The 20,414-nt window shown below is 44.4% G+C and overlaps 2 protein-coding genes across 3 annotated transcripts; both read right to left on the bottom strand.

Moving 5' to 3' along the window:
• Positions 1 to 8: 8 nt before the first annotated feature.
• On the bottom strand, positions 9 to 11,759 carry VPS72 (vacuolar protein sorting 72 homolog (S. cerevisiae)). The gene is made up of 6 exons (XM_010857526.1): positions 11,551 to 11,759; positions 7,756 to 7,908; positions 7,466 to 7,580; positions 6,904 to 7,080; positions 924 to 1,068; positions 9 to 587 (listed from the first exon to the last, which is right to left on the bottom strand). Exons 1-6 carry the CDS (start codon positions 11,665 to 11,667, stop codon positions 200 to 202), a joined length of 1,095 nt encoding a protein of 364 aa, XP_010855828.1. The 5' UTR covers positions 11,668 to 11,759; the 3' UTR covers positions 9 to 199.
• Positions 11,760 to 15,723: 3,964 nt separating this feature from the next.
• Positions 15,724 to 17,759, bottom strand: LOC105001314 (ubiquitin-conjugating enzyme E2 D3-like). Of its 2 annotated transcripts, XM_010857524.1 has the most exons (2): positions 17,730 to 17,759; positions 15,724 to 16,143 (listed from the first exon to the last, which is right to left on the bottom strand). In XM_010857524.1, exons 1-2 carry the CDS (start codon positions 17,757 to 17,759, stop codon positions 15,724 to 15,726), a joined length of 450 nt encoding a protein of 149 aa, XP_010855826.1. The 2 variants fall into 2 exon arrangements, with proteins under 2 accessions (XP_010855826.1, XP_010855827.1); XM_010857525.1 differs by lacking the exon at positions 17,730 to 17,759 and having other exon boundaries at positions 15,724 to 16,167.
• Positions 17,760 to 20,414: the final 2,655 nt, after the last annotated feature.

The following is a 20,414-nucleotide window of genomic DNA, read 5'->3' as shown; positions in this document are numbered from 1 at the left end:
GACAAAAGGGATCTTTCTATTTTATTAGATTAAAAAACACAAACCTGTAGGAACTAGGGGGAAAGATGTGAAAGAAATACAGAGAAGAGCTGGGCAAAGATCACCGATGACAAAGGGGAGAAGCAGGGCTTCTTAAGAGCCCCAGCTTAAGAACCTTAAGTTAGGACAGGAAAGAGGTTTCTAAGGACCAGACATCCCTTCATTTGATGACAATTTTCTGGCGCAAGGCTCGGGGCCCAGAGCCAGGGAGGGGCTCAGGAGGTGGTGGGCCAGGGCCTAGGGCTGAGGCGGTGGGCGGCAGTCCGTGGGCAGTGATGTACTTCTTGTAGGCCTCACGGATGATCTTGAAGGCTCGAGCAGTGGCGTAGGGTATGTCTGTAACAGGGTCCCGATATAGGGCTGGCCGATGGGTCACCGGGCAGACCTCCCGAACGGGGATCTTTGGGGGCCGCCCTTGAGGAAACCATTCCTCAAATGTGGCATCGTCACTAAAAGTGATGAAGGTACGTGAGCAGCGAGCAGGAGGGATGACGGGTCCAGTCCCAGCACGGGCAGCCAATGCAGAAGCCATGGGAGCGGGATCAAGTCTGAGGGAAAAGACAGAGAAAAACACAAAGAGCTGAGAGGTGAAGACAACAGGTAAAGAAAGAGATCAGAGAACTGAAGAAAGAGCAGGCGGCAGTGGATGGCAACAGTCGGAGAGAATCTATTAAGTGACAGACAGGACAAACAAAGCAGGGCTGGATGGAAAAACAGGAGAGAGAGACTATAAGAAAAATCGGAGCTGATGGGAAAAGGATCTGAAAGATATGCAAGTGTTAGGAGAGCTGTGTGAGGAGAGCAAGTGAAATGGGGCTAAGGGAACACAAGCTGAATTCAGAAGGGAGACATTGCACTCTCTTCCCCGAGATTCACTCACTCACCCTTCTACATCGACATTCTCTTCTTTAGGGCCTGGCTCCCCAACCAGTGGCACAGTCACTGAATGGTAGGTGATTATGGGCCCAGGGCACTTCCGCTTCTTGTGGACCTGCTTCTTTTTGTCAGCCTCGAGCCGCTCATATGTCTCTTCAGGAAGGAATGAGCGGATGGTTAGTTCCCCACTTCCCAAACCCCAGTCCTGTCCTATAGTCTCTTAATTACCCTCCTGGCTGTCTAGTCACTGCTCACCCAAGCCAATTAGCAAAGTCCTCTAAAGCCCTCAAGCATCTCCCATTTCCTAAGCTTTCTGCTTGCCCCTCTTGACATACACCCTGCTCATCATTTCTTAGGTTCACTCGATTCCTCACTGGCTCCGAACAGTAGGACTTCAGAGCTGGAGGGGATCCTTTGGCGAGGAGCCTGCTCATTTCCTCTAACCTCTCGTTACTGTTCTGTCAACTTGCTCCTATCTATCTAAGGCAGCACACTGCCTCTTTAGGATTCCCTAGTGATTACAGTTCTTTCCTACATTTTAAAAATTATTTATTTATTTACTGAGTTATTTGTTTTTGGCTGCGCTGGATCTTCGTTGATGCGTGGACTTTTCTCTAGTTGCAGCGAGTGTGGGCTACTCTCCAGTTGCGCTGTGTGGGCATCACGTTGTGGTGGCTTCTGGTGTTGTGGAGCACTGGGTCTAGGCACAAGGGCTTCAGTAGTTGTGGCTCCTGGGCTCAGTAGTGTGGTTCCTGGGCTCTGGAGCACAGGCTCAGTAGTTGTGGTGCACAGGTTTAGTTGCTCTGCAGCATTTAGGATCTTCCCGGACCAGGGATTGAACCCATGTCTCCTGCATTGCCAGGTGGATTCTTTACCACTGAGCCACCAGGGAAGCCCCCTTCTTTCCCACTGTGAGCTGAAATATACTTCCTGTTGATACTGTTTCACCTTTTAAGGCCAAAAGGAACATAAATCTAACCTGTCTTCCACTTGACAGTCCTTTAATAGTTGCAATTAGTGCTCATCTCTCTTCAGGCTGATCACAGTACCCCTTCTACTGAACCATTCCTCATACAACATGGTTCTGAGTCACTCCCTCCTTTGCCACCTGTGCCAAAAACACCCTTCTGTTCCTGTACTTACCATGATCTATGGCAGAGGCTGCAAGATAGCAGCCCCCTTATGTGTCCTGCTTGATTTGCATAGTGTTTTAAAGAAAAATCTGAATTAGTTGCTGACATTTAAAAGTCAGGAAATTACATTCAAATACAGAGGTTTCTGGTCCCTTTTGAAAAACTAAGAAGAAAATCTGGCAACTTTGTATCTGCATTCTCACAGGCAACAGTGAGCTGAGCTGAGTAACTGTCCTTCTTTCAGGCCCTCCTCTCTAGCTCGCCAGTCGCCCTGTCTGGCCCCGGTGACACTGCTCTGTGGCGGTTCATTGTTGGTACACACGTCTCCTAAGGGCAGTGACTGTGCCTCATGTTACCTATACATCATGAGGGTCACGCAGCATTCCACACATGACACGAATTCAATAAAGATTTGTTAATGTATACACAGATCAAATATTCCTGGTCCCTCTGTCCCCCTTAAATGTGGGTACTCTGAACACAATTCTCCAGGGCAAGGGTCCCCAACCGCTGGGCCGAGGACTGGTACCTTCTGTCAAATCAGTAGCAACATTAGATTAGAAATGAAGTGCACAATAAATGTAATGCGCTCGAATCATCCTGAAACATCCCCCTCACCCTGGGTTAGTGGAAAAATTATCTTCCACAAAATTGGTCTTTGATGCCAAAAAGGTTGGGGACCACTGCTCTAGATAAAGTATGACCAGAAGAGTCCTTTGGATACCTACTCCCCTGACCCCTTCACCTTCCCCAGTGATTTAATCTCCTTTACACTTGAATTCCGGATGGTAATATTGCTTTCCCTTGAGCCAACCTTTCAACTCTTCTCTCAGCACTTTCCTGTACCCTCTGTAACCTCTGCTCTATAATCAGCCAACTCATCTATTTCATCAAGTTTCTCACTCAGCATACCTTCCAAAACTTGCCTTACAGGAAACCTGTCATCCGTAGAGGCCACTACTCCCTGCAGCCCTCTGGTGGAGGCTGCTTATTCTCCCACACCCCGGGCAGGATGTGCCTGGGTCTTGTGGAGCCCCACGCTTCAGCTCTCTTTGCTCCATTACCCTAGATACCTCTGTTCTTCTAGTTCTTCAGTACTTCAAGTACCTGAAAATCTCTGCATTCTATCACTCCTTCCAGCCTTCCTTTTCTCTTCATCAGTCATTCTCTTATCAATCTGAACTCTTTCGCCCAAACCTGGAACGAAGAGCAGTACTGGAAAAAAGTTACACAACAGGTAGAATGAAACCACCAGAAATTCATATTCCCAAACTTCAGAAGACCTGCCAACACCAGCAGATGATCCTATCTCCTCAACAATTTCAGTCTTCACTCTCAAGCTTCCAACTCTATCCCCAACACCTGACAAATGACAGTCCCTAAAAAACATCAGATGAGAACCATTATACTGGCCTGCTCTGGATTTACAACCCTATAGCTATGAGCCACCCTTACTTCCTCCCTCTTAACTTAGGCCAATCTTCTACCCGTGCCCTAGCTCCCACCCTGACTCCCACTTCTCCAAAACCCTACACTATTAATGATCCTTTCTTTTCTGTCTTAAAATTCTTTGTTACATCTCACCAAAAATACATACTCTCTAATCTTTGAATAAAAGAGAACAGGGACAAACCCTGTCTTGACCCCAGACCCCCTACTGTTCCTCTCCTACCCTTCATGGCCAAATTTTAAAGGTTTGGCTTCCCAACAACTTCCCAATGGCTTGCTCCCCCAAAAATGCTCCCTAAGGTAATTTCTGACTCCCATGTCACCAAAATCAACAGACACTTCTCAGTTCTCTTCACTGGCATCTCAGCAAGACTGAGCAGCTACTGCCCCAAAACATTCTCTTTCCTTAGAGTTCTTAAGACAAACTTTCCTGGCATTTCCCACTCTCTGCCCTTCCCTCAGATCCTTTCCTAAGCTCCTCCTCTTGTAGGAGACCATTACTTTTTAGTGTCTGCAGGACCTTCTTGAGCCTCTGCCTTCCCTTCTTCCTCTATGTTTTCTCCCTGAGTGATCTCATCCACTCCAGTGTCAATTACCATCCACATTCAAAAACTGCCAAATTAGTATTTCTAGCCCAGATATCTTGTTCAAGCACAAGATTTGTGTGTTTATCTGATTTCTCAGCACTGCATGAACTGCTCACAGACATCTCAAATCCAACATGTTCAATTCTCCTGCCAAACATGCGCCACCAGGATCTCCTATGTCAGAAGCCTGGGAATCACTCTCTTTACAGTGGCCTAAAACCATCAGCAGATTATAATTATAGTGACATCAAGTGACCTCATTATTTGTGATATTTCTCAGCCATTTATATGTTTTAAGAGATAACCACTGTTTGAAAAAAAGAGATAACCACTGTTTTAAAGCACGGCATTGCCATTATACAGATAAAGGGTATATTTCCCATTTTAAAGCCAATATAATACTAATTTTTTTTTAAAGTCATGACAGCTGGACTTCCCTGTTGGTCCAGTGGTTAAGAATCTGCCTGCCAGCACTATTTACAATAACTAGGACATGGAAGTAACCTAGATGTCCAACAACAGATGAATGGATAAGGAAGCTGTGGTACATATATACAATGAAATATTACTCAGCCATAAAAAGGAACTAGTTTGAGTCAGTGCTAATGAGATGAGTGAACCTAGAGCCTATTACACAGAGTGAAGTCAGTCAGAAAGAGAAAAATAAATATCGTATATTAACGCATGCATATGGAATCTAGAAAGTAGTACTGATGAACCTATTTTCAGGGCAGCAGTAGAGATGCAGACATAGAGAACAGACTTATGGACATGGGGGTGGTAAGAAGGAGAGGGTGGGATGAATGGAGAAAGTAGCATGGAAACATATACACTACCACTGCTGCGGCTGCGAAGTCGCTTCAGTCGTGTCTGACTCTGTGCAACCCCATAGACGGCAGCCCACCAGGCTTCCCCGTCCCTGGGATTCTCCAGGCAAGAACGCTGGAGTGGGTTGCCATTTCCTTCTCCAGTACCATATGTAAAATAGATAACCAGTGGGAATTTGCTGTATGATTCAGGGAACTCAAACTGGGGCTCTATGACAACCTCGAAGGGTGGGATGGGATGGGAGGGAGGCTCAAGAGGAAGGGGACATATATATACCTACGGCTGATCCATGTTGATGTATGACAGAAACCAATACAACACTGTAATTATCATTCAATTAAAAACACATAAATAAAGAATCTGTTCTGTTGAGGCAGAGAACAGTAGTTTGATCCTGGTCCAGGAAGATTCCCCATGCCATGGAGCAACTAAGCCCATGAACCACAGATACTGAGCCCTCATGCCCTAGAGCCTGTGTTCCACACAAGAAGCCACCCTAAACAATGAAGAAGAACCTCTGCTCTCGGCAATGAGACAGAGCCTGAGGGCAGAACGAAGACCCACCACAGCCAAATAGAAATATTTTTTTAAAAGTCACGACAATACACCCTGAAAATGTTGAAAATTAATTAAATCTTTTGTGGTCTTTTGGAGTGAAAGTGAAAGTCACTCAGTCATGTCCAACTGTTTTGTGACTGCATGGACTACACAGTCCATGGAATTCTCCAGGCCGAGAATACTGGAGTGGGTAGCCTATCCCTTCTCCAGCAGATATTCCCAACACAGGAATTGAACCCAGGTTTCCTGCACTGCAGGCAGATTCTTTACCAACTGAGCTATCAGGGAAGCCCCAAAGATGTGCTTCACTGACTGGGAATAGAACCCAGGCAAGGCAGTGAGACCGCTGAGTCCTAACCACTAGACCACCAGCGAACTTTCTGGAGTGTAGGTATCTACATTTCAAAACTACTGATACCATTAAACTAAAATGAATTAAGTGAAAGTGAAGTCACTCAGTCGTGTCCAACTCTTTTCAACCCCATGGACTGTAGCCTACCAGGCTCCTCCGTCCAGGGGATTTTCCAGGCAAGAATACTGGAGTGGGTTGCCATTTCCTTCTCCAAGAGATCTTCCTGACCCAGGGATTGAACCCAGGTCTCCCACATTGTAGGCAGACGCATAACCGTCTGAGCCACCAAGGAAGTCCTAAGGATACCAAGGATACCATCATACTAAAATGATTTGGGTCCCAGATATTCTGGGTAAACAATTTTCCACATCACAGTAGAACTGTATTTGGGTTATGCACATTCAATTATATGTGTTTGATGAAAAAAAGATTCAGAGAGAAATAGCAAATCAAATATTGTAGAGATTTCACCTGTTATTTTACTCAATGTACATATGGTCCAGAGTGAGCACATGATGCAGAGAGTGAAATCTGCTGCTCCCTCATTCGTCTCTCATGATCTGAGAATGCTCACCGTCCCTTAAAGAAATGTATGCTTTTGTACTGTATGTTCCCATACAGGACTGTGTGCCCAACAGCACATAAACTGAAAAGACCTTACAGAATTTTTACCTTAAAGCAATGTATCTCATGAACAGACTGATTCTACTGAATTTCTAATTCTCATGATCATTAAAGTAGTATTATCATCTCATCACATTTTGTGAACAAGGAAAGAAAGATGCAAGCAGGTTGTAAGTAATTTGCCTGCAGTCTTATAGCAAGTGAACAGCGGAGTTAGAATCTGAACTCCTTTCCATACGATTCCTACTTTATACCAAAGCACTTTAATATAACTTGTTCTTCAGAGCCCTCATTACTGCCTACTTCCTTGCTCCTAATCACTTTCTCTCCCCCTATCTTTCATCTGATTTCTCTTGTCCCAAATCTCCATCTGTCCAATTCTTTGGGGCCTCTAGATCTAACTTTTTCTTGTGCTTCTCAGCCCCTCTACCCACTGTTCTCAAAACCAAAGACTGACCCAGTGAACGTAAGTTGAGCTCCTCTGTGATCTTGGCCTCCCTGAGCAGCTCCTCCTGGGTGAGTGGCCGCTCACAGTGGGGCCCCTTCCGTCGCCGTGACTGGCCCTGCCTCTCCTGTACCCGAAGGAATGTTTGTCGTGTGTGCTCAGCTGTAGATTGACGCATGGACTTCCGACCTGGGAAGGAAATCATAGAGGGAGAAATCTTTGAACTCATGTCTACCTTCTCTGAATTTAATTTTAAAGCTTTTTATTTGGAAATCATTTCAAACTTACGAAAAAGTTAAGAATAGTACAAAGAACACCCATGAATCCTTTGCCAAATCCTCTGTTAACATTTTGCCCTATTTGCAATCTGTGTGTGCGTATTTTCTGAATAATCTGAGAGTTAAGTTATGCACATCAACATCATAGCTCTCTTCCCTAAATACTTGGTGTATATTTCCTAATTAGAATTATTCCTACATGCTCATAGTAAAGTTATCAACTTCAGTAAACTTAATATGAACACAGTATTTTATCATCATACTTCATCTTTCTCTATTGACCCAAACATACTCACTGTCAGTGCCATCATCCTGTAGTTCTAATGGAAGCAGTGCCTTCTCTTCTCGGGTCTTCTGAGAGCTACCAGCTGGGGTGCTGACCTTTCGAGGCCTCAAGCTCTTGAGAGGCTCCTGGGGACAGAGTGAAATCAGATACCAGGGAAGGGAAGATATTGGGAGACAATGAAGACCTTAGGAAGAGAAAACCAGCACAGCAGGAAGTGGGATTGGTGTGGGGCATAATGGGACCTGATGAAAGGGAGAATACAAATTAAGGAAGTCCAAGAAAACCAGGCCTCCCCTGCACCTTATATGCTTTGGTGACTACTCGGCGCTTCCTTCTTGGCTCTTCTGCTTCTCCATCACTGGATGGTTCATCCCCTTCGTCGATGTCAAAGTCAGAGTCCACCTCATCCTCTGTGTCTGACTGGTCCCCTTGATACTCATCATCTCCTGATTCCTGAGGACATAGGGAGATGCCGTTCTCACTGGCAGCAGTTATTAATGCCCCTCTAGGAGGAACAGAATCCCTTTGCCTATTGATAAGGGCTGCCCCACTCTCCTTCCCAGCCTAACCTTTCATTTTCCTCAGGCAAGAAGGGCTGATGGTCTTTGGCTCCAGCACCACCCTTTCCAACGTTAACTGACTGCCCTTTACCTGAAGCACACTGTGTTAAGTGCTGAGGTACAAAAGGATATGGTTTGGTCTCCACCTTCAGGGTCTCACAGTCAAGTATAGGAAAAGACATCATTATAAATGGAAGTTTTAATACAGGGCAACATATAAACTACCAAATGGCAATAAAATGTTATAAGTGATCAGAGGAAGGCACACCTGCAATGGACTGATGGCCTGGAAAAGTCTAAATGTTAGACTTTATTCCTTTAGACCAAGGGTTGGCAAACTTTTTCTGCAAAGGACCAGATTAACACAGATAGTGGGTTAGATTCAGCCAGCAGGTTGTAGTTCACTAAACTCTGCTTCAGACTTTAAAGAATGAAGAGGACTTGAGCCATGGTTTAAAATACTGCTAGTATTTAGACAGCCAAGAGGGAAGAGGGAATTCCAGGCAGAGCAAATGACAGGAACAAAGGTGCAGAAGCAAGAATGTGTACAGCATGTTTACGGAATAAGGATTTAGACCTAAGCAAAGCAGGTTTGTCTCTGGCAAGAAGTCTTCCTAGGTGACTGCCTTTCCTAGGAGACTTCCTAGGCTCCATCACAGCCTTCTTCCAGCATTAACTGAATGCCCTATAGGGCTACAAGATTTGAAAAGAAGGTTGCATTCAATCTAAGAGCTCAGTCGTGTCCAACTCTTTGTGACCCCATGGACTGAAGCTGGCCAGTTTCCTCTGCCCATGGAATTTTCCAGGCAAGAATACTGAAGTGGGTTGCCATTTCCTTCTCCAGGGATTCGATATACAGACAAATGTAAATGTCATGACTTAATGACATTTAACTTTTAAACTTATGATCTTATCTTGCAGGACAGTGATTCTCAATTCTCTCCCTCTTACTTGCTCCAGCACTGATAATCACCGCTGAAGTAAGCCAAAGTTACTGAGAAATATGTCTCATTCCTCAGGTGAGTTGGGACAGAAAAAGAGTTGAGTCCTACTACCATGCTCAGACGGTAAAGAATCCACCTGCAATGCGGGAGACCTGTGTTCGATCCCTGGGTTGGGAAGATCCCTTGGAGAAGGGAATGGCTACCCACTCTAATATTCTGGCCTGGAGAATTCCACAGACAGAGGAGCCTGGCAGGCTGTATAACGCATGTTGTTGCAAAGAGTCAGACACAACTGAGCGACTTTCACTTCACACCATGTATAATGGGAAGGCACTGAAGATTTGGGAGGAGAGGAAAGCTACATACAAGGAGTGTTTCAGAAAGTTCTGGAGGTGGTGGGATGGACTGGAGTAGAAAACATGTAGTAGAGCCTAAGCCTGAGTTTGGGCTAAAACAGCAGCCACACAGGAAAAGAGAGAGGAAAAAAAAAATGCTTGGGAGGAGGGGAGTTAACTGAGCAGGGCAGCACCTCAAACATGTGCCTTTCTCTTCAATCACTGACGAGACTGACGGGTTACTCTTGGTGCACTTGGTGCCAAAGCAAGCAAATAACACAGTTGACAAGCCAAGGCAGCCAGTATTCAGTCTTGTATTGGTGACCATCATTTCCTCCCAACTAATGTTTGTGAAAGACAGCCTGAGAACACATTAATCCCCTCAGCCCTGACCTGGTATTAAATCATATCACCAGAGGGTAGTAGTTCAACTACATATTAGCTTAGTGCCCAACTGAAATGCTTTCACTAAGTTACGGATTTATTATCATTTCTTTGGCTTTTATCGAGGGTCATTAAGAGACATGACTAGTTAAAAGAATGCTTTTACATCATCTACCAAACCCCTGCTATTTTATTTACAAGGATGTAATTCTCCTTAGGACTTAATGCTGAATAAGTATATCTCTCTTAAAGAACTTAAATGCTTCTTTCTTACAAAAAAAGAAATTCAGGATTTGGCTGCCAGGAAACTCACAGCTAAATTTAATATCAACTGTTATTACCATTTTAGCACAGGCTCCTGGTACAATTACTTCTCATCTGTCTCTATTTTTACTGTTCCTACTTTTTGTTTATATCATAAGCCTTCTTAAATCCTTTTTGGAAGCATGAAGGGTACATATTAAATAACGACTCGTAAAATGACAGGAATAGGAAAATGGCCTTTGGAGGAGAGATGAGAAGGTTCTATTTTAAACTAATTGGTTATGGCTGTGTTAAGTAATGATTCCTAATCAGTCACCAAGTCCTGTGGATTCTAATTCCTTAGTTTCTCTTGACTCCTCCTGTTCATGTTTCTCTACTCTCACTGCCTCCTCCTACCATTTTCCTCATTATAGAGTGATCTTTCTAAAACACAAATCTGACCATGAAATAATCTTCTCAGTCCTCTGAGTGAAGAATAAAACTTAACATGGCTCACAACACCGTACGAGAATGGGCCCAGGCCTACTCCCTCTATTCTTCTCCTTCCTGGTTTGGAGTATGAGAGCAGCTGTGCAGGTCCCAGAGCAGGCTGTCAGTGCCTTTACATATTCCGCCCCACCCTCTTCCAGGACTAATGGTCATTCTCTCCCTGCTTCCAGTCCTACTGCTCTCCATCCAGCCAAGGCTCACTTTTCAAACTGTCCTCAGCTTAAACATCACGTTTCCCAGGGATGCCCATCCCAAACAACTTTGTCTCCCAAGTGCTACCATAGCACCCTATGCTTAACACTTCTCCTTACCACACGATATTTTAACTGACTGTTAACTCAGCTAGGTCACCCACTGGAGTCTGGACAATGTAAGGATAAGGTGGTGTTTTTAATACTCTGTTTCCTCAGCGCCTATCACAGTGCTTGGCTTGCTTTAGACACTTAACACATTTAAAAAATGGACAGATTCAATCAATACAAATTTAACTAGTGTCAACTCAATCCAGTCATTGGACTAGGCACTCGGATGTACACTGTTGAACAGAACAGATCATCTCTAACCTTACAGAACTTACAGTCTATTGGAAGGTATAAACAAAATATATCTAACTACAAACTAAAATATGTTCTATGAAGGACATACATGGGGTCACTTTTCAGGACAGTCAAGAAACAGTTATCTAAGAAAACATTTACAACGATATATGAAAGCTGAAAAAAGGAGTTGGCTAAGTCCCTCTATCTTTTTTTTCTGAGAGATTCTTTTCTACAGTTCAGGTGAATAACCAGGCAGTAGGCCAACGAATATACACCGCGTGACTAGGATGTGCCTGGCGTATGCTAGACGTCAGAAGCGCTGAGATGCAGTTAAGGAAATAGTAGTTTTCAGCCACAGTCTGGGGTCCTTCGGACAACTTCTCCATTCCTGACCCCTCCAACACCATTCAGGGCTCCCCCTGCTAGGACTCCAGTTTATCCCCCGCCATCTCGCCCACCCCATCTCCAGTACCAGCTACCAGCACTCCTCTCCCCCGCCCCCTTCTTTGTCCGAGGTTTCTCTCTCCGTCAGGACTCCTTTTAGCTTTATTCCCTCCCTCTTCCTGGGCCCGGCTCTTGCCTCAGTGAAACCCCCATAAGTCGTCTGGTAGAACTCATCTTCCTCCTCTGCTTCCAGAAGCCCAGAGAGCCGGTTCCCCGCGGTCTTCCGGGGGGCGCGGCCCCCAGCCAAACTCATAACGCCTATGGAGACTGCGCTGCCACCACCAAGCCCCTCACCCAGCGCCGTTCTCTAGGCTCGGCGCTCGATACCACTACCTGCGGGCGGACGGCGGAAGCCGGTCGTCTACAGACAGAAGTAGCAGAGCGTCGAGAAGTTCCCAGTACAGTCCCCTCAGTTCAGTTCAGTTCAGTTGCGTCCGACTCTTTGTGACCCCATGGACTGCAGCACGCCAGGCTTCCCTGTCCATCACCAACTCCCGGAGCTTACTCAAACTCAGTTCAATTGAGTCACTGATGCCATCCAACCATCTCATCTTCTGCTGTCCCCTTCTCCTCCCGCCTTTAATCATTCCCAGCATCAGGGTCTTTCAGATGAGTCAGTTCTTCTCATCAGGTGGCCAAGGTATTCGAGTTTCAGCTTCAACATCAGTCCTTCCAATGAATATTCAGGACTGATTTCCTTTAGGATAGACTGGTTGGATCTCCTTGCAGTCCAAGGGACTCTCAAGAGCCTTCTCCAGCACCACAATTCAAAAGCATCAATTCTTCCGCGCTCAGCTTTCTTTATAGTTCAGTTCTCACATCCATACATGACTACGGGAAAAACCATGGCTTTGACTAGACGGAGATTTGTTGGTAAAGTAATGTCTCTGGTTTTTAATATGCGGTCTAGGTTAGTCATAACTTCTTCCAAGGAGCAAGCGTCTTTTAATTTCATGGCCTTCTCAACTCTTCAGCCCCGCCCACTCCTGCGTTGAGGCCACCCCAAGCTCCCCGCCCCAGTAAGCAAGTTTATCCGGGCTGTGGAATGATAAGACACCAGGAGCCCTTTACCCCACGGACAGAATTTGGGAATCAATAAATTTTCATTTAGAAGAGGTCAGTTTCCCTCTGCTCCCGTACGTTTTTCATTCCGTTGTCAATAGAAACCTTTCTGTTATTGTTCAATCGCTAAGTCGTGTCGGACTCTTCGACCCTATGGACTGCAGCACTCCAGGCTTCCCTGTCCTTCACTGTCTCCCGGAGTTTCCTCAGATTCATGTCCACTGAGTGGGTGATGCTATCTAACCCTCTCATCCTCCCTGTGCCGCTCCCTTCTCCTTCTGCCCTCAGTCTTTCCCAGTATCAGGGTCTTTTCCAATCAGTTCACTCTTTGCATCAGGTGGCCAAAGTATTGGAGCTTCAGCTTCAGCATCAGTCCTTCCAAAGAATATTCAGGGTTAATTTCCTTTAGGATTGATTGGTTTGAGCTCCATGCAGTCAAAGGGACTCTCAAGAGTCTTCTCCAACACCACAGCTCAAAAGCATCAATTCTTCAGCACTCAGCCTTCTTTATGGTCCAACTCTCACAACCGCACATGACTACTGGAAAAACCATAGTTTTTTTTTTTTTTCCAACAGCATTGACTTTTATTCATTCATGTTGTCACCTGAAATGTCATCTGTTGGATTTAAATGTTCATTAATGTAAATGGCTGAACAAATCCATTTTAATGGATATTCAATTCATTAAAAAACCCTCAATATCCCACATAGTTAAAGTCACTTCCACATAGCCTTGTGACAACTCCCACACCAAAACAGTACTTTATTTCGTAAATTTTGACCCATTATTACTCCCACGTTATGGTCTTTTCAGCTGTCAAGCGTACAAGGTGAAGAAAAAATTTAGTTAGATGGGGGTTGCATCTGGAAAACAAATTCCTTAAACTCCACATACACGTTTCAAAACTGCTGGGTCCCAAGTCCACCTATGAACTCCCAGGCTGCCAGTATCATGTGCAGCATACTAAAGCTATACTATCTGAATAGCTTATTAATTCTGCGTAAATCAGGTCAATCAATGTGTCAACCTGTAACAGACAGCACACTTGTAACTGAACATGCAAAATATTCACTCTCTTGAACTTTACATCATCATTTGATGTCAAACAATGAGGCAAATCCCAACAGTATATACAAAAAACTACTTTGCATTTACAAAAGATTGTTTCCCATACTGATTAATCTGGACAGCTAAATGCTCAAAATTCTCCAAGCCAGGCTTCAGCAATACGTGAACCATGAACTTCCAGGTATTCAAGCTGGTTTTAGAAAAGGCAGAGGAACCAGAGATCAAATGGCTAACATCCACTGGATCATCAAAAAAGCAGGAGAGTTCCAGAAAAAACATCTATTTCTGCTTTATTGACTATGTCAAAGCCTTTGACTGTGTGGATCATAATAAACTGTGGAAAATTCTGAAAGAGATGGGAATACCAGACCACCTGACCTGCCTCTTGAGAAATCTGTATGCAGGTCAGGAAGCAACAGTTAGAACTGGACATGGAACAACGGACTGGTTCCAAACAGGAAAAGGAGTACGTCAAGGCTGTATATTGTCACCCTGCTTATTTAACTTATATGCAGAGTACATCATGAGAAACGCTGGGCTAGAAGAAGTACAAGCTGGAATCAAGATTGCCAGGAGATACATCAATAACCTCAGATATGCAGCTGACACCACTCTTATGGCAGAATGTGAAGAACAACTAAAGAGCCTTGTGAAAGAGGAGAGTGAAAAAGTTGGCTTAAAGCTCAACATTCAGAAAACTAAGATCATAGCACCCGGTCCCATCACTTCATGGCAAATAAATGGGGAAACAGTGGAAACAGTGGCTGACCTTTTGTTTTTGGGGGCTCCAAAATCACTGCAGATGGAGACTGCAGCCATGAAATTAAAAGACGCTTATTCCTTGGAAGGAAAGTTATGACCAACCTAGACAGCATACTAAAAAGCAGAGACATTACTTTGTCAACAGAGGTCCATCTAGTCCAGGCTACGGTTTTTCCAGTAGTCATGTATGGATGTGAGAGTTGGACTATAAAGAAAGCTGAGTGCCAAAGAATTGATGCTTTTGAATTGTGGTGTTGGAGAAGACTCTTGAGAGTCCCTTGGACTGCAAGGAGATCCAACCAGTCCACCCTAAAGATCAGTCCTGGGTGTTCGTTGGAAGGACTGATGTTGAAGCTGAAGCTCCAGTACTTTGGCCACCTGATGCGAAGACTGACTCATTTGAAAAGACCCTGATGCTGGGAAAGATTGAGGGTAGGAGGAGAAGGGGACGGCAGAGGATGAGATGGTTGGGTGGCATCACTGACTCAATGGACATGGGTTTGGGTAGACTCCAGCTGTTGGTGATGGACAGGGAGGCCTGGTGTGCTGCAGTTCATGGGGTAGCAAAGAGTCAGACATGACTGAGTGACTGAACCAAACTACACTCATTGGTTTATGCAACTTCATTGAAAAAAATAAATCAATTACTAGCAGAGTTATTAGTTGATCACTCATCCATTGACAACTTGCACCATTTATTCAGTACTATATTAAACAGTGTATTGGAAGACAGATTAACTCCAAGTTAGAGCTCCAAGCCTCCTAACAATTTAAATGAAAATTTAAAAATGTTTGAGACCGTATTTTCGAATACAAAGTGTGTTTGACTTCCTATTTCCATTCTCTGTAGAACAAGAACAGGTCATTCCTTTATTGACATGCATAAAATACATCACATTTTCTGTTCTGCTGATGCTATAAATTCAATAAATTCTCCAGCCACATCAGTTATGAGCATAAAGTATATCATGTAACTTCAAATCTCTAACAGTGGAATGCTTAAACAAGGATGGATGCTGCTAGAATAATGCTGCTTCCTTTGATGTGACAACTCAGCATCCATCTCCCTCCCTCTCAAGATGATTCTTCAGCATGTTTGAGCAGTGAGGAAAGGTTTTAGTCTTATAACCAAGTTAGAGTGAACACATTGGCCACATATTACACATGCTACATTTTTTAAAAATATTCTGAATCTTGCACAACTATTCTCTTATAACTACTTTACAGTTTCTAAAAGCAGTTATTGTCCAAAGCTGGAAGAACTTAAGTCTTCTCACATGAGCATGTGAATGGAGGGAGGTAAACAAAAAATATGAGGTCTGATACGGGAGCAGCCCGGTAAGAAAATCAGAAAAGCAACACTAATTTAAAGTTTATCCCAGCTATAATACAGGTTATTCTGTCTTTAAGATAGAATCACATGGCATACTTCTGAGTCCATTCCCGAGATATTCTGTTGTACTTATCTCTGTCTGTTTTATAGATCCATGCAGTCTCTGGCACTAAGGGGTCACCTGGGTTTGGATCACATAGCAGTGAACAAATGGATAAAAGAACTTTAGAAACAGTTAAAGCAGGAGACCACTGTGATCTTAGAATATTGAGACAAATGCTGCCATTACTGTTAATATTTGGATCATAAATTCTTGTTGTAAATACAACCTTAGGTGGTTTGAAGGGGTAGTCTGTAGGAAAATGAATTATCAAAAAGAATACACCATCTTGATATGGGCTGTTATTAGGTCCCATAATTGTGACTTGCCAATGAAACATATCATCCCCAACTGGACTTGCAGAACATTGTGCTGGAGGGTCACGGGCCAAATCACTAAGTTCCTTATTAGTGTGTTTCAGCACCATAGTCTGTGCTTTTTGTCTGGCTCCTCACTATCTTGATGTGTGCTGGAAGTCCGGCCAAAACTCTTGATTATCCCAGTGACTGGGAAGGATTGTCTATTTATCTCACACCAGCTCTGCCAGACACAGGCGCTTGGTATCGAGGAGGTGGATCTCGCGAGAACCTCGAGGCTGGTTTCTTCAGCACTCAGCCTTCTTTACGGTCCAACTCTCACGTCCATACATGACTACTGAAAAAAAACATAGCTTTGACTAGACAGATCTTTGTCGGCAAAGTGATGTCTCTGTTTTTTAATATTGTCTAGGTTTAGCACAATTGCACTCATCTCACATGCTAGTAAAGTAATGCTCAAAATTCTCCAAGTCAGGCTTCAACAATATGTGAACCATGACTTCCTGATGTTCAAGCTGGTTTTAGAAAAGGCAGAGGAACCAGAGATCAAATTGCCAACATCTGCTGGATCATGGAAAAAGCAAGAGAGTTCCAGAAAAACATCTATTTCTGCTTTACTGACTATGCCAAAGCCTGTGACTGTGTGGATCACAATAAACTGTGGAAAATTCTGAAAGAGATGGGAATACCAGACCACCTGATCTGCCTCTTGAGAAATCTGTATGCAGGTCAGAAAGCAACAGTTAGAACTGGACATGGAACAACAGACTGGTTCCAAATAGGAAAAGGAGTTCATCAAGGCTGTATATTGTCACCCTGCTTATTTAACTTATATGCAGAGTACATCATGAGAAACGCTGGACTGGAAGAAGCACAAGTTGGAATCAAGATTGCCAGGAGAAATATCAATAACCTCAGATATGTAGATGACACCACCCTTATGGCAGAAAGTGAAGAGGAACTAAAAAGCCTCTTGGTGAAGGTGAAAGTGGAGAGTGAAAAAGTTGGCTTAAAGCTCAACATTCAGAAAACGAAGATCATGGCATCCGGTCCCATCACTTCATGGCAAATAGATGGGGAAACAGTGGAAACAGTGTCAGACTTTATTTTTTTGGGTTCCAAAATCACTGCAGATGGTGACTGCAGCCATGAAATTAAAAGGCGCTTACTCCTTGGAAGGAAAGTTATGACCAACTTCGACAGCATATTCAAAAGCAGACATTACTTTGCCAACAAAGGTTCGTCTAGTCAAGGCTATGGTTTTTCCTGTGGTCATGTATGGATGTGAGAGTTGGACTGTGAAGAAGGCTGAGTGCCGAAGAATTGATGCTTTTGAACTGTGGTGTTGGAGAAGACTCTTGAGAGTCCCTTGGACTGCAAGGAGATCCAACCAGTCCATTCTGAAGGAGATCAGCCCTGGGATTTCTTTGGAAGGAATGATGCTAAAGCTGAAACTCCAGTACTTTGGCCACCTGATGCAAAGAGTTGACTAATTGGAAAAGACTCTGATGCTGCGAGGGATTGAGGGCAGGAGGAGAAGAGGACGACAGAGGATGAGATGGCTGGATGGCATCACTGACTCGATGGCCGTGAGTCTGGGTGAACTCTGGGAGTTGGTGATGGACAGGGAGGCCTGGCGTGCTGCGATTCATGGGGTCGCAAAGAGTCAGACACAACTGAGCGACTGAACTGAACTGAGCATAGCTTTTCTTCCAAGGAACAAGCATCTTTTAGTTTCATGGCTACAGTCACCAGCCACAGTGATTTTGGAGCCCAAGAAAATAGTCTGTTACTGCTTCTCTAACGGAGCAGGATGAGCACAGCCCTTAGCAGGTAGAATTGCTGTGCCTCATTACTCTGCACCTTGCAGGCAACAGGTCCTGTTCAGCTATTGGTCAGCGCTGCAGTGGGTCCTGCCCACTGGTAACTGTCAACAGGGGACCACTGGGGAAACGATTCAGTCAACAATCCATGGGGTGGTGGTCATGAGATGGAGAGTGAGGTAAAAGGCAGATGCAGGCCTTCTCCTGGAGGCCCCCCAGCTTACCCAGCCTTGGGCCAGCAGGTGAGCTGGAGGGCCCAGGGAGCAGACTAGGGAGCCCAGGGACTATGTCCTGCAGAGCTCCAGAGCCCTCACTAAGGCCCTCCACTAGCTGGGGCCCAGACTTGAGAAGCAGTGAACCTCTTCCCCATCCCTGTCTCTGTGACCCACTAGCAGTGGCCGTCTGTATGAGTCACAGTCTGTGAGACCTGGTCTTCCCATTTGGATGGTCTGAGGAGACTGAGGGCCACTTGGGTTGGATGCCTGGCTCCCTCAGGGATGACAGCTGGGCAGGATATGGGAATCTGGCCCTGAAGGAGCTGCCAACTGAGATCTGCCTCCTCTTAGCCAGGACTGGGACCTTGGAGGGTAAAAGTTGTGCCTTGGTACTTTGCCCTTTCTGGTCAAGACAGAGAATAATATTCATCTGGTAGAGATTTTCAGGAACATCATTATCTGACCATGACCTGACCTTGAGAACAAAGGATCTGACACCCAGAAGTCTATAACAACTAACCACGCCGATCCCTCACCTTTTCCTTTTAAAGGGACTTGCCGGGGTACTCTTTCTGCCCCCTTCTGATGCCTAGGTCAGAAGCTTTCTCTATCTCCTTTATACTTTAATAAAACTTTATTACACACACACACACACACACAAAAAGAAAATAAAGTGAAAGTCACTCAGTCATGTCCGACTGTTTGCAGTCCATGGAGTTCTCCAGGCCAGAATACTGGAGTGGGTTGCCCTTCCCTCTCTAGGGGATCTTCCTAACCCAGGGATCAAACCCAGGTCTCTGGCACTGCAGATGGTTTATTTACCAGCTGAGCCCCAAGGGAAGCCCTTTTTGGAAATAAGGTTGTTGCTAACCCTAGGACAAGCCCTTAATCCAATGTGACTGGGGTCCTCAAGTGAAGGGGAGAAGATGGCCATGTGGTGGTGGAAGCAAAGTGACACTCCAGCAACCTGAGGGGTACCAAGGAGTGCCGGCAAACACCAGAAGCTGGAAGAGGCAAGGAAGGAGTCCTCCCTACAGGTTGGAGTGTGGACCTGCCAACACTTTCATTTTGGACAACTGGCCTCCAGAACAAGGAGACAAAACATTCCTCTTGTTTTGAGCCTCCCAGTTTGTGACACTTTGTTACGGCAACTCTAAGAAACTAATAGAGTAACTGATGAAGTTTTACATTTTTTAGATTATTTTGTTTATTTTATTTTAGCTTTGGCTGTGCTGGGTCTTCAATGCTGTGTGGGCTTTTCTCTAGTTGCGGAGGGTGGAGGCTAAAAAATAAAAAAATAAAAAAATAAAGGGACTTGCCAACAGCTTTCAGTAATTTGGGGGTTCTAGGATATGAGCCACCCATCTTCTTGTATGAATCTGTAGTAAACCTTTCTCTCTTCTAAACTCTTATGTTTAGTATTTATGGGCCTCACTGTGCATCAGGTGCATGGACTTGTGATTTCAGTAACACTTCCACTTTTCCCTCTTCTACTTACCATATAGTGATGGGACTGGATGCCATGATTTTTGGTTTTTTTAATGTTGAGTTTTAAGCCAGCTTTTTACTCTTCTCTTTCACCCTCTGCAAGAGGCTCTTTAGTTTCTCTTCAGTTTCTGTCATTTAGAGTAGTATCATCTGCATATCTAAGGTTGCTGATATTTCTCCTGGCAGTCTTGATTCCAGCTTGTGATTCATCCAGCCTGACATTTTGCGTGATGTACTCTGCATATAAGTTAAATAGGCAGGGTGACAATATACAGCCTTGATATACTCCTTTCTCAATTTTGAACCAGTCTGTTGTTCCATGTCCAGTTCTAACTGTTGCTTCTTAACCTGCATACAAGTTTCTCAGGAGACAGGTAAGGTGGTCTGGTATTTCCATCTCTTTAAGAATTTTCCACAGTTTGTTGTGATCCACACAAAGGCTTTAGTGTAGTCAGTGAAGCAGAAGTAGATGTTTTTCTGAAATTCCCTTGCTTTCTCTATGATCCAGTGAATATTAGCGATTTGATCTCTGGTTCCTCTGCCTTTTCTAAACCTAGCTTATAGCTTATACATCTGGAAGTTCTTGGTTCATACTGCTGAAGCCTAACTTTAAGGATTTTGACAATGCTTTACTAGTATGTGAAATGAATGCAATTGCACGGAAGTTTGAAAATTCTTTGGCATTGCCCTTCTTTGGGATTGGAACGAAAACTGACCTTTTCCAGTCCTGTGGCCACTGCTGAGTTTTTCAAGTTTGCGGACATAGTGAGTGCAGCATTTTCACAGCATTATCTTTTAGGATTTGAAATAGCTCAGTTGGAATTCCATCAA

The sequence above is a fragment of the Bison bison genome, unplaced genomic scaffold (genome assembly GCF_000754665.1).
Source record: "Bison bison bison isolate TAMUID 2011002044 unplaced genomic scaffold, Bison_UMD1.0 scf7180017864381, whole genome shotgun sequence".
NCBI classification, from domain to species: Eukaryota; Metazoa; Chordata; class Mammalia; order Artiodactyla; family Bovidae; genus Bison; species Bison bison.
This window is presented reverse-complemented; position numbering and strand designations above follow the sequence as displayed.

Bases quoted from the DNA above. Each gene is read 5' to 3' on its own strand.
- VPS72 (XM_010857526.1), bottom strand. From the start codon at position 11,667: ATGAGTTTGGCTGGGGGCCGCGCCCCCCGGAAGACCGCGGGGAACCGG. The intron at 7,909-11,550 runs GCAAGAGCCGGG...CTATGTCCTCAG, and splicing joins CTTATGGGGGTTTCACTGAG to GAATCAGGAGATGATGAGTA. The intron at 1,069-6,903 runs GTCAGTCTTTGG...TCCTTCCTGAAG, and splicing joins GCTCAACTTACGTTCACTGG to AGACATATGAGCGGCTCGAG.
- LOC105001314 (XM_010857524.1), bottom strand. From the start codon at position 17,759: ATGCTCAGTTCAGTTCAGTCGCTCAGTTGT. The intron at 16,144-17,729 runs GTCTGACTCTTT...CACACTAATAAG, and splicing joins CAGTTCAGTCGCTCAGTTGT to GAACTTAGTGATTTGGCCCG.